The sequence below is a fragment of the Rhinoraja longicauda genome, chromosome 28, assembly GCF_053455715.1.
Source record: "Rhinoraja longicauda isolate Sanriku21f chromosome 28, sRhiLon1.1, whole genome shotgun sequence".
Taxonomy (NCBI): Eukaryota; Metazoa; Chordata; class Chondrichthyes; order Rajiformes; family Arhynchobatidae; genus Rhinoraja; species Rhinoraja longicauda.
In genome coordinates this window covers 30,930,829-30,944,085 of record NC_135980.1, presented here as the reverse complement: position 1 = coordinate 30,944,085, position 13,257 = coordinate 30,930,829, and the positions used below count along the sequence as shown (strand labels likewise).

Here is a 13,257-nt window from a genome sequence, read left to right as displayed (position 1 = left end):
CGCTGAGTTACTCCAGCACTTTGTATCTTTTTTCCAAGTAAATCAGGCGGCTACAGTGAACTTCGACAAATGCTTTTTCTTGGCTGCTGTGTGACACCAGACTTTGGCCTAGGATGTGTCTCCTGGATTGTGAACAGTTTAATGATACATGATAGCTTCACCACTCTAAGGAAACAGATTAACTTGCCTCTCATTACGTTGGCGTCTGGCCCAGGCATTGCAAGCATCCTGTGATCAGAGCGCCAATGTCAATCAGACGCTTTTCTGTCGGGTGGGATTACACCCTTCACCCGCTGGGAAAGGGTGAGTGGAGAACAAACTGACAGGACAGTGGCCCTGCCTGACTTGTTCTTCCCTTGTACGGGACGTGTAGGGTTGCCAACTTCCTCACTCCCAAATACGGGACAAAGTGACGCCACCGCCCCGCGCCCCACCTGACCTCACCCAGCCAGCGGCCACGTGCTCCCGCTCCACCAATGGCGGCCGCCCGGACTGGGAGGCGGGTTGCTACGCAACCTCCGTTGGGCGGCGCCTGGGCGACCTAGAGTGTCGGGACCTAAACTGTCGGGGCCTACAGTGTCCAGGCCTACAGTGTCCGGGCCTACAGCGTCCGGGCCTACAGTGTTCGGGTCTACAGTGTCCAGGCCTACAGCATCCGGGTCTACAGTGTCCGGGCCTACAGTGTCCGGGCCTACAGTGTCCGGGCCTACAGTGTCCAGGCCTACAGTGTCCGGGCCTACAGCGTCCGGGCCTACAGTGTCCGGGCCTACAGTGTCCGGGCCTACAGTGTCCAGGCCTAATACGGGACAAGGGCGGTCCCGTACGGGACAAACCAATTCAGCCTAAAATACGGGATGTCCCGGCTAATACGGGACAGTTGGCGACCCTACTTGTACGGGACCCTGTTGGCCGCCCGGACTGGGAGGCGGGTTGCTACGCAACCTCCGTTGGGCGGCGCCTGGGCGACCTAGAGTGTCGGGACCTAAACTGTCGGGGCCTACAGTGTCCAGGCCTACAGTGTCCGGGCCTACAGCGTCCGGGCCTACAGTGTTCGGGTCTACAGTGTCCAGGCCTACAGCATCCGGGTCTACAGTGTCCGGGCCTACAGTGTCCGGGCCTACAGTGTCCGGGCCTACAGTGTCCAGGCCTACAGTGTCCGGGCCTACAGCGTCCGGGCCTACAGTGTCCGGGCCTACAGTGTCCGGGCCTACAGTGTCCAGGCCTAATACGGGACAAGGGCGGTCCCGTACGGGACAAACCAATTCAGCCTAAAATACGGGATGTCCCGGCTAATACGGGACAGTTGGCGACCCTACTTGTACGGGACCCTGTTGGCCACGTGTGTAGCATCTGGATGGTACCGGCCTGTTCATTCCAGGAGTGTTCTTGCAAGCTTGACGTTACAATTTCCTGTCCAGTCTTTGCTTAATGCACTCAGTTTTAACTTGTTCAAAACCCAACCCTGCCCAAGATCTGGAATCAGTTTGTTTATTTGTGTTGCTATTTGGGTGTTAGTGTGTATTTGCTTGTGAACATGCATCTGTGTTTGAGAATGCACGCACAAGTTTGTGTCCGTTGTGTGTGTATGTGCGTTTGTGTCTGCAGGCGTGTGCGTGTGTGTGTGTGATCCTGTGCATCTCTGTGTGTGCGTGTGTGCATGTGTGTACGTACAGGCGGCACGGTGGCGCAACAGTAGAGTTGCTGCCTCGCAGAACCAGAGACACAGGTTCGATCCCGACTACGGGTGCTGTTTGTCCCGACTTTGTACATTCAACCTGTCACCTGCGTGGGTTTTCTTTGTGATCTTCGGTTTCCTCCCACACTCCAAAGACGTACAGGTTTGCAAGTAAATTGGCTTGGTATAGTTGTGAATTGTCCCAAGCATGTGTAGGAGAGTATCAGTGTGCGGGGATCGCTGGTCGGTGCAGACTTGGTGGGCCAAAGTTACACACACACACATCTGCACACACAAACGCACATGCACACACCACATACTGGACAGGAGATTGCAGCTTCAAGCTGGCAAGAACACTCCTAGAATAAACAGCTCTGCCCAAACATCATTGATTGGAGGGTCAGGCAGCATCTCAGGAGAGAAGGAATGGGTGACGTCTTCAGTCTGAAGAAGGGTCTCGACCTGAAACGTCACCCATTCCTTCTCTCCTGAGATGTTGCCTGACCCGCTGAGTTACTCCAGCATTTTGTGACACCTTCGATTTGTACCAGCATCTGCAGTTATTTCCCTCCACATCATGGATTGGAGGGTAAGATTGCTCCCCATGGCTTCTATTCAACTTGGGGCTTGAGGCAGTAACTTTCTCTATCTACGGCACGTCAGAATGTTAGAAAGGAAGATGTTATACCGAGTCTGTTTCGTTTCAAGCAAATTCATTTTTAGCTCTTTCTAAATATGTAATTACTATTACGTAATCAAGCATGGCATAACCCCAGTCCAAAACAAGGAAATAAATCACCAACTAATCTGTAAAATAGACACAAAATGCCGCAGTAAGTTAGTTCAGTTCAGTTTATTGTCACGTGTACCGAGGTACAGTGAAAAGCTTTTTGTTGCGTGCTAACCAGTCATCGGAAAGGCAACACATGATTACAGTCGAGCCGTTTACAGTGTACAGATACATGATAAGGGAATAATGTTTAGCGCAAGGTAAAGCCAGCAAAGTCCGATCAAGGATAGTCCGAGTGTCACCAAAGATGTGGATAGTAGTTCAGCACTGCTCTCTGGTTGTGGTGGTGGGTCAGGCAGCGTCTCTGGCAAAAAGGATTGGGTGACATTTCGGGTCTTGACACAAAACGTTACCCATTCCTTCTCTCCTGAGATGCTGCCTGACCCCCTGAGTTACTCCAGCAGTTTGTATCTGTCTTCAGTCAGAACCAGAACCTGGCAGACGTGCCTTTGCCGTGACTCTGTACGTAGGGACAGGGTTTCCAGAAGTTGGTTAAATAATAATCCGTTATTATATTGCTGATGTAATTATCTTCTGTGTTTTATTCTCAGTTTCCAGAAATGGAAGAAACGCTGATATGGGAGCAACAAACAGTGTCGCTGCAGCGGGTAAACACTCTGCTTCTGTTGTCATTCCCCCTTTTCATAAGGACACAAGTGATAGGAGCAGAATAAGGCCATTCTGCCCATCAAGTCTACTCTGCCATTCAATCATGGCTGATCTATCTCTCCCTCCTAACCCCATTCTCCTGCCTTCTCCCTGTAACCCCTGACACCAGCACTGATCAAGAATCTATCTATCGCTTAGTTCAATCAGACGTCTAAAGGATCAGCTTCATCCATGCACCACACACCAGCCCCTCCACACAAGGGAGATCGGCATAGCGGAAATGGGCGGTCCCGCCAGTGTGCCAACCTGCCGACTTTATATCTACCGTCTCTGTGTAAAACTGGGCACTGTACACTGGGGTTGCCAACTGTCCCGTATTAGCCGGGACATCCCGTATTTTGGGCTAAATTAGTTTGTCCCGTATGGGACCGCCCTTGTCCCGTATTAGTAGGGGGGTTGCCAACTTCCTCATTCCCAAATACGGGACATAGGGTGACGTCACCGCCCCGCGCCCCACGTGACCTCACCCAGCCAGCGGCCACGTGCTCCCGCTCCACCAATGGGCCGGGAGCGCGTGGCCGCTGGCTGGGTGAGGTCACGTGGGGCGCGGGGCGGTGACGTCACCCTTTGTCCCGTATTTGGGAGTGAGGAAGTTGCCAACCCTATTCTCAACCCTTTCTGTTGTGCCTCCAGGATTCAAAGATCGGGTTTGGCATCGCTATCTCGGGCGGGAAGGACAAACCCAGCAGCAGCACCGGGGAGACTGCCATCCTCGTCTCAGACGTGGTCCCGTCTGGACCGGCCAACGGGAAGATTCTGTGAGTAACAACATCCCGAAACAACCAGGATTAGGACTCGTAGAGTCACAGAGACACAGAGACACAGAGACACAGAGACACAGAGTCAGAGACACAGAGTCACAGAGACACAGAGTCACAGAGAAACAGAGACACACAGTCACAGAGTCACAGAGACACAGAGTCACAGAGAGACAGTCACAGAGACACAGAGACACAGAGACACAGAGACACAGAGACACAGAGTCACAGAGACACAGAGACACAGAGTCACAGAGTCAGAGACACAGAGTCACAGAGACACAGAGTCACAGAGTCACAGAGACACAGAGACACAGAGACACAGAGACACAGAGTCACAGAGTCAGAGACACAGAGTCACAGAGACACAGAGTCACAGAGTCACACAGTCACAGAGACACAGAGACACAGAGTCACAGAGACACAGAGACACAGAGACACAGAGACACAGAGACACAGAGTCACAGAGTCACAGAGACACAGAGACACAGAGACACAGAGACACAGAGTCACAGAGACACAGAGACACAGAGACACAGAGACACAGAGTCACAGAGACACAGAGTCACAGAGAAACAGAGACACAGTCACAGAGTCACAGAGACACAGAGTCACAGAGTCAGAGACACAGAGTCACAGAGACACAGAGTCACAGAGACACAGAGACACAGAGTGACACAGAGACACAGAGTGACACAGAGACACAGAGACACAGAGACACAGAGACAGTGACACACAGTCACAGAGACAGTGACACAGAGACGCAGAGACGCAGAGACGCAGAGTCGCAGAGACGCAGAGACGCAGAGTCGCAGAGACACAGTCACAGAGTCACAGAGACACAGTCACAGAGACACAGAGACACAGAGACACAGTCACAGAGACACAGAGTCACAGAGACACAGAGACACAGAGTCACAGAGACACAGGGACACAGGGACACAGGGACACAGAGACACAGTCACAGAGACACAGAGACACAGAGACACAGAGACACAGTCACAGAGACACAGAGACACAGAGACACAGAGACACAGTCACAGAGACACAGAGACACAGAGACACAGAGAGACAGTCACAGAGACACAGAGACACAGAGACACAGAGACACAGAGACACAGAGACACAGAGACACAGTCACAGGGACACAGAGACACAGAGACACAGAGACACAGAGACACAGAGACACAGAGACACAGAGACACAGAGTCACACAGTCACAGAGTCACAGAGACACAGAGACACAGAGACACAGAGACACAGAGACACAGAGACACAGAGACACAGAGTCACACAGTCACAGAGTCACAGAGACACAGAGACACAGAGACACAGTCACAGAGACACAGAGACACAGTCACAGAGACACAGAGACACAGAGACACAGAGACACAGACACACAGAGAGACAGTCACAGAGACATAGAGACACAGAGACACAGAGAGACAGTCACAGAGACACAGAGAGACAGTCACAGAGACACAGAGACACAGAGACACAGAGACACAGAGACACAGAGTCACAGAGACACAGAGACACAGTCACAGAGACAGAGTCACAGAGACACAGAGACACAGAGACAGAGACACAGAGACACAGAGACACAGAGTCACAGAGACACAGTCACAGAAACACAGAGACAGAGACACAGAGACACAGAGACACAGAGTCACAGAGACACAGAGACACAGAGACACAGAGACACAGAGAGACAGTCACAGAGACACAGAGACACAGAGACACAGAGAGACAGAGACACAGAGACACAGAGACACAGAGAGACAGAGAGACAGAGACACAGTCACAGAGACACAGAGACACAGAGACACAGAGAGACAGAGACACAGTGACAGAGACACAGTCACAGAGACACAGACACACAGAGACTCAGAGTCGCAGAGACGCAGAGACACAGTGACAGAGACACAGAGACACAGTCACAGAGTCACAGAGACACAGAGACACAGGGACACAGGGACACAGGGACACAGGGACACAGTCACAGAGACACAGAGACACAGAGACACAGAGAGACAGAGACACAGTCACAGAGACACAGACACACAGAGACTCAGAGTCGCAGAGACGCAGAGACACAGTGACAGAGACACAGAGACACAGTCACAGCGACACAGAGACACAGTCACAGAGACACAGAGACACAGAGACACAGGGACACAGAGACACAGAGACACAGAGACACAGAGACACAGAGACACAGAGACACAGAGACAGAGTCACAGAGACACAGAGTCACAGAGACACAGAGACACAGAGACACAGTCACAGAGACACAGAGACATAGAGACACAGAGACACAGAGACGCAGAGTCGCAGAGACACAGAGACACAGAGACACAGAGACGCAGAGTCGCAGAGACGCAGAGACACAGTGACAGAGACACAGAGACACAGTCACAGCGACACAGAGACACAGTCACAGAGACACAGAGTCACAGAGACACAGGGACACAGGGACACAGTCACAGAGACACAGAGACATAGAGACACAGAGACACAGAGACACAGTCACAGAGACACAGAGACACAGAGACACAGAGACACAGAGACACAGAGACACAGACACAGAGACACAGAGACACAGAGTCACAGAGACACAGAGTCACAGAGACACAGAGACACAGAGTCACAGAGACACAGAGACACAGAGACACAGTCACAGAGACACAGAGACACAGGGACACAGAGACACAGAGACACAGAGACACAGAGACACAGAGACACAGAGACACAGAGAGACAGAGACACAGAGTCACAGAGACACAGAGAGACAGAGACACAGTCACAGAGACACAGAGACACAGAGAGACAGAGACACAGAGACACAGAGAGACAGAGAGACAGAGACACAGTCACAGAGACACAGAGACACAGAGACACAGAGAGACAGAGACACAGTCACAGAGACACAGAGACACAGAGAGACAGTCACAGAGACACAGAGTCGCAGAGACGCAGAGACACAGTCACAGAGACACAGAGACACGGAGTCACTGTCTCACACAGTCACAGAGACACAGTCACAGAGACACGGAGACACAGAGTCACATTGCCTGTTCATTCCCTGCACAGATGTTGCCTGACCCACTGAGTTTCTCCAGCATTTTGTTTTTGCTCTAGATATTATTAATTGAGTACAAGAGGGCCCTCTAATGGAATTAGAACATTTTAGCAACCAGATAATTTCATCGATGATAATAAATAAGATGTTGCAAGAGCCTGAGGTTACATCAGCCATCTCCTTTGTCACACCCACTAGGGGGCTTGTTTAGCTAAAACAGTCAACATAGGGAAGAACAAGATAGACACAGAATGCTGGAGTAACTCAGCGGGACAGACAGCATCTCTGGGGACAAGGACTGGGTGACTTTTCGGGTCGAGACCCTTCTTCAGACTGATGACTACACTTCCAACAGGTGTACACCCTTCCTAATTGGTGTAGGAAGGAACTGCAGGTGCTGGTTTAAACCGAAAATAGACACAAAAAGCTGGAGTGACTCAGTGGGACAGGCAGCATCTCTGGAGAGAAGAATGGGTGACAAAAGGGTGTCAGAGGTTATGGGGAGAAGGCAGGAGAATGGGGTTAGGAGGGAGAGATAGATCAGCCAAGATTGAATGGTGGAGTAGGCTTGATGGGCCAAATGGCCTAATTCTGCTCCTATTACATGACCTTATGATCTTATGAACGTTCTTCCTGTTGAGTAAATCATCAGTAATTGGTCACCAGGCATGGGCCCACGTTTTCTCACATTCCCGAGAGACAGAGACACAGATTCACGATGGAACCGAGAATACACTAAGTCCTGACTTCACAGACGTGACTGAGGGGAAGGGAAGGAGGGAACTGACAGGAATTATTTACACTTCATCCCAGGAATAATTCCATCATGATGATACTAACAGGTAGTCACAGGGAGATCCAGGCTGGCAACCTGTAGGAAGGAACTGCAGATGCTGGTTTACACTGAAGATAGACACAAAATGCTGGAGTAACCCAGCGGGACAGGCAGCATCTGTGGTGAGAAGGATTAGGTGACGTTTTGTGTTGGAAGTTTGTACGTTCTCCCTTTGATCTGCGTGGGTTTCCTCTGGGTGCTCTGGTTTCCTCCCACACTACAAAGGCGTGCAGTTTAGCAGGCTCCAAACTCCGTACAGACAGCGCCCATAGTCAGGATCGAACCAGGGTCTCTGGCGCTGTGAGGCGGCAACTCTACCACTGCTCCATTGTTATCATTTGAAATGTTGTGCCCCTGAGATCAATGCAGAATTAACTGGAATGCTTCTCCCGTTGCAGGATAAAGGACAGGATCGTTATGGTGAATGGCGTTTCCTTGGAAAATGTGCCTTCTTCATTTGCCATCCAGTGCCTGAAGAGTTCAGGGAAAGTCGCTAACATAGTGAGTGTGGTGAAGGTTGTGTGTGGTGCTGAGTCTGAGTGAGGATACTTCACTCAGCTTCACCTCTGTCCGCTGGTGACGGTCGCCTACGAATCTAAATCCACCAAATTGACCTCAAACGCGGACTGGGCTTTGAGAATGTCGGCTTGTACTCGCTGGAATTTAGAAGATTGAGGGGGATCTTATAGAAACTTACAAAATTCTTAAGGGGTTGGACAGGCTAGATGCAGGAAGATTGTTCCCGATGTTGGGGAAGTCCAGAACAAGGGGTCACAGTTTAAGGATAAGGGGGAAGTCTTTTAGGACCGAGATGAGAATGTTTTTTTTCACACAGAGAGTGGTGAATCTGTGGAATTCTCTGCCACAGAAGGTAGTTGAGGCCAGTTCATTGGCTATATTTAAGAGGGAGTTAGATGTGGCCCTTGTGGCTAAAGGGATCAGGGGGTATGGAGAGAAGGCAGGTACGGGATACTGAGTTGGATGATCAGCCATGATCACATTGAATGGCGGTGCAGGCTTGAAGGGCCGAATGGCCTACTCCTGCACCTATTTTCTATGTTTCTATGTTTCTATGTCGCCAGGACCCGGCTCCTCTTGCACGTGGGCTCAGGGGACTATTTCTGTACACTTTGCTAATGGGTGATGTGCTTAGGTATGGCACTACTCTACTGGACAGACACAGCGTGGAAACAAGCCCTGTATGTGTAAATTATCCCCAGTGTGTGTTAATGTGTGGGGATCGCTGGTCGGTGCGGACTCGGTGGGACGAAGGGCCTGTATCTCTAAACTAAACATAAACTAAATTAAATTCCCAACGTAATCATTCTTTAACGTCATGTTGATTGGTCGTGAATGTGCAACGTGTAGCTGGTGTCTTGAGCCAGACGCTGAGAGCTCTGGTGATGACTAATAGTGAATGTCCTACCTTTCTAGACGGTGAAGAGGCCGCGTAAGGTACAGATCCCTGTGTCCAGCCCGGCCCCAGCCGCTGGCTCCTTCTATTCCGATTCGGACTTTGCCCATGACGATGCTTCTGATGAGGATGAGGATTACGACCCAGCTGGCAGGAGCCTGCGGAGGATTCAGAACCAAAACCTGTACCATGAGGATCATCGGCACGGCGACACCGACCGGTATTCTGAGAGGAACCACAGCTACGATCGGCACCCCAGCCCGGCACGAGGTTACGATCGGTCCCCCAGTCCCCCACACAGCTACAACGATCAACACAACAGCCACAACCACACCGACGGGGAGTACCGGAGAGAAGACAGCCCGACCTGGAGCCACCATGACAACACCAGCCATCCTCCCGTCAAACAACCCATCAGGAGCTTCCTCATTAAAAACACCAGGGATGAAGGTGAGAGAGATCCCAGTCAGACGACGCGAGTCAGGGAGCATTCCTGACCCTAATCACGCTGAATCACCACTGCTGTTCTGTCAAAGATGGACACAGACTGCTGGAGTAACTCAGCGGGTCAGGCAGCATCTGTGGAGAACATGGATAGGTGACGTTTCACAGAGTGCTGGAGTAACTCAGCGGGTCAGGCAGCATCTGTGGAGAACATGGATAGAGGATGTTTCTTCAGTCTGAAGAAGGGCTCAGACCCAAAACACCATCCACCTTTTACCTCCAGGGATGTTGCCTGTCCCGTTGAGTTACTCCAGCACTTTGTGTCACTACCTTTGGTCTAAACCAGTATCTGCAGTTGCTTCCAACATATTGTGATGTCAGGTAGACAGGGGGGTGTGGACGGGGCTGTGGGCTGTGGGATGACCTGTCTTTGACAAGGCTCCAGGTGATTCCACTTCAGTCACACCTACTTTACATTGCTTTGACACCAGTGACACCACCAATGGGAACAGACGTATCTAGGCTCTGGAGGTCCACATTTATTCACGTCGAGGAGGTTTCCTGCTCGACTTACCTTCCATCCCCTCCACAGGTTACCTGCTACACCACAGCCTTTTAGTTCCTACCTTATGGGTGACATTATTTTTTTTCTCTCATAAAGATCAATCTTCTAAATCCCTGCTTTCACTGTTGATTTTTTCCCCTCTTTTTCTCCTTCCCTCTGTTCCTGTTTTTCTCTCTTTTCTCTCTCCACCTCTCCCTGTCCTCCATCTCTCTCTTTCAATTGTCCCTCCAGTCTCCCCACGATGAAAAGCCCAGGCCACGTTCCAGTGTCATGTTCATGAGCGATGGGAGCAAGGCTAGGCCATTCGGTCCATCAAGTCTAGTCTGCCATTCAATGATGGGTAATCCATCTTTCCCTCTTAACCCCATTCTCCTGCCTTCTCCCCGTAACCTCTGACACCCGTATTGATCAAGGCACGTCTTCAGTCAGAGGGTGGTGAATCTGTGGAATTCATTGCCACAGACGGCTGTGGAGGCCAAGTCGTCGGGTATTTTTAAAGCGGAGACTGATAGATTCTTGATTAGTGCGGGTGTCAGGGGTTATGGGGAGAAGGCAGGAGAATGGGGTTAGGAGGGAGAGATAGATCAGCCATGATTGAATGGTGGAGTAGACTTGATGGGCTGAATGTCCTAATTCTACTCCTATGACTTACGAACCATTGTAGAGCGATCACCATTTCTAGTTTAGTTTAGTTTAAAGATACAGCACTGAAACAGGCCCTTCTGCCCACTGAGACCGCACCGACCAGCGATCCCCGCACACTTACACTATACTACCCGCACTAGGGACAAGTGCTTATCCCAAGCCAATTAACCTACAGACCTGCGCGTCTTTGGAGTGTGGGAGGATACTGGGGATCCCGGAGAAAACCCACGGAGATCACGGGGAGAACGTACAAACTTCACGTAAGTATGTCATGGACGGCACGGTGGCGCAGCGGTAGAGTTGCTGCCTTACAGCGAATGCAGCACCGGAAAGCTGGGTTCGATCCCGATTACGGGTGCTGTCTGTACGGAGTTTGTATGTTCTCCCAGTGACCTGCGTGGGTTTTCTCCGAGATCTTCGGTTTCCTCCCACACTCCAAAGACGTGCAGGTTTGTAGGTTAATTGGCTTGGTAAATGTAAAAATTGTCCCTTGTGGGTGTAGGATAGTGTTAATGTGCGGGGATCGCTGGTCGGCGCGGACCCGGTGGGCCGAAAGGGCCTGTTTCCGCGCTGTATCTCTAATCTACTGACACCCGTGGTCAGGATCAAACCCGGGTGCCTGGCACGGTAAGGCAGCAACTCTACCGCTGTGCCACCCTGCCACCCTGCCACCCTGCCACCCTGCCACCATATCTTTGGTACATTGAAGTAGTTCCATAGTTACAATCCTAATTTGCTTTGTGCACCATTCTACCCCACAGAATATGGACTGAGGTTAGGGAGTCAAATCTTCATCAAACACATGACATCGAGTGGTCTTGCCTCAAAGGAAGGGGTGTTACAGGAAGGAGACATCATACTGAAGGTAAGAGACACAAACCTCATACAGCTAGTAATTCATGAAGATAACCAATTGTATTTGGGCATCGGCAGCGAAGACCAAGTCCATTGATCTTGATTTTTGTGGTGCCACATTCTAAGTGGGAGGATTTACTCGGATCTAAGAATTAAGGGTTAACGAACTATTGAACAAGTATTAAAAATTGAACATTATTAAAATATATATATATATATTAAAACTCAAAGTGGCATGTTTGCCAGAAACATTTAAAGGCAGCGTGAATGAAAATCATCTTACAAAAATAGAATCAATTTTGTTATTTACTTCATTTCTAACTTTTCACAACAGCACAAACTTCCCCAGATTAAGAACTGAGAAACTCTAGAAATGTCCTGGCGGGCAGACGGGGCTAGATTATCTTGGCATTATGTTCGGCACAGACATTGTGGGCCGAATGGCCTGTTCCTGTGCTGTACTTCCCTAATGTTCTATGGTGCTGCTAGTTAGGGTTGCCAACTGTCCCATATTAGCCGGGACATCCCGTATTTTGGGCTAAATTGGTTTGTCCCGTACGGGACCGCCCTTATCCTGTATTAGGCCCGGGGGACGCTGTAGGCCCGGACGCTCTAGGCCCAGGCACTGTGGGTCCAGACAGTGTAAGTCCGGAGGCCCGGACGCCGCCTAACGGAGGTTGCGTAGCAACCTGCCTCCCGGCCCGGGCAGCCACCATTGGTGGAGCGGGAGTACGTGGCCCCTGGCTGGGTGAGGTCATGTGGGGCGCGGGGCGGTGATGTCACCTTGTCCCTTATTTGGGCGTGAGATAGTTGGCAACCCCTACGGCTAGGAGACCTACTGCCTCACAGCGCTAACAAGCTGGATTCAATCTTGACCTCCTGTGACATCTGTGTGGAGTTTGCATGTTCTTTCTGTGACCACGTGGGTTTTTGTCTGGGTGCGCTGGTTTCCTCCCACATCCCTAAGGCATGTCGTTTGGTGGATTAATTGGCCACTATAAATTAACCGTCGTGTGTAGGTGAACAGTAGAATCTTGGGGGAGTTGACTGGAATGTAGGAGCATAGATGAGGCAGAAAATCAATGAGCAATGGCATTGAAAGGTGTTAGTCTAGTTTATTGCCACATGTACCGAGGTACAGTGAAAAGCTTTTGTTAAATATGAACACCATGTATATTTGAGTGGGAAAGTACAAGAACATATTTACCAGCAGATACATTTTTCACTCAAAGGGTGGTGGGTGTATGGAACGAGCTGCCAGAGGAGGTGGTTGAGGCTGGGACTATCCCATCGTTTAAGAAACAGTTGGACAGGTACTTGGATAGGACAGGTTTGGAGGGATATGGACCAAGCGCAGGCAGGTGAGACTAGTATAGCTGGGGCATGTTGGCTTGTGTGGGTAAGTTGGGCCGAAGGGCCTGTTTCCAGGCTGTATCACTCTATGACTATATGAATTTAACAAAAGGTTCAGGATTTCCATGGTTAGATACCCATATCCAAAACTTGCTAATAATTACACAAGTTA

General features: G+C 50.5%; 1 protein-coding gene across 1 annotated transcript in view; it reads left to right on the top strand.

Moving 5' to 3' along the window:
- The window catches only part of LOC144607436 (tight junction protein ZO-3-like), a 48,067-nt gene that overhangs the window by 5,277 nt on the left and 29,533 nt on the right, over window positions 1-13,257 (top strand). Inside the window, exons 2-6 of the mRNA XM_078424292.1 lie at window positions 3,017-3,073; window positions 3,768-3,892; window positions 8,208-8,310; window positions 9,244-9,673; window positions 11,639-11,742. Of these exons, the coding sequence (XP_078280418.1) occupies window positions 3,017-3,073; window positions 3,768-3,892; window positions 8,208-8,310; window positions 9,244-9,673; window positions 11,639-11,742 (819 nt within the window). The remainder of the gene's footprint in view (window positions 1-3,016; window positions 3,074-3,767; window positions 3,893-8,207; window positions 8,311-9,243; window positions 9,674-11,638; window positions 11,743-13,257) is intronic.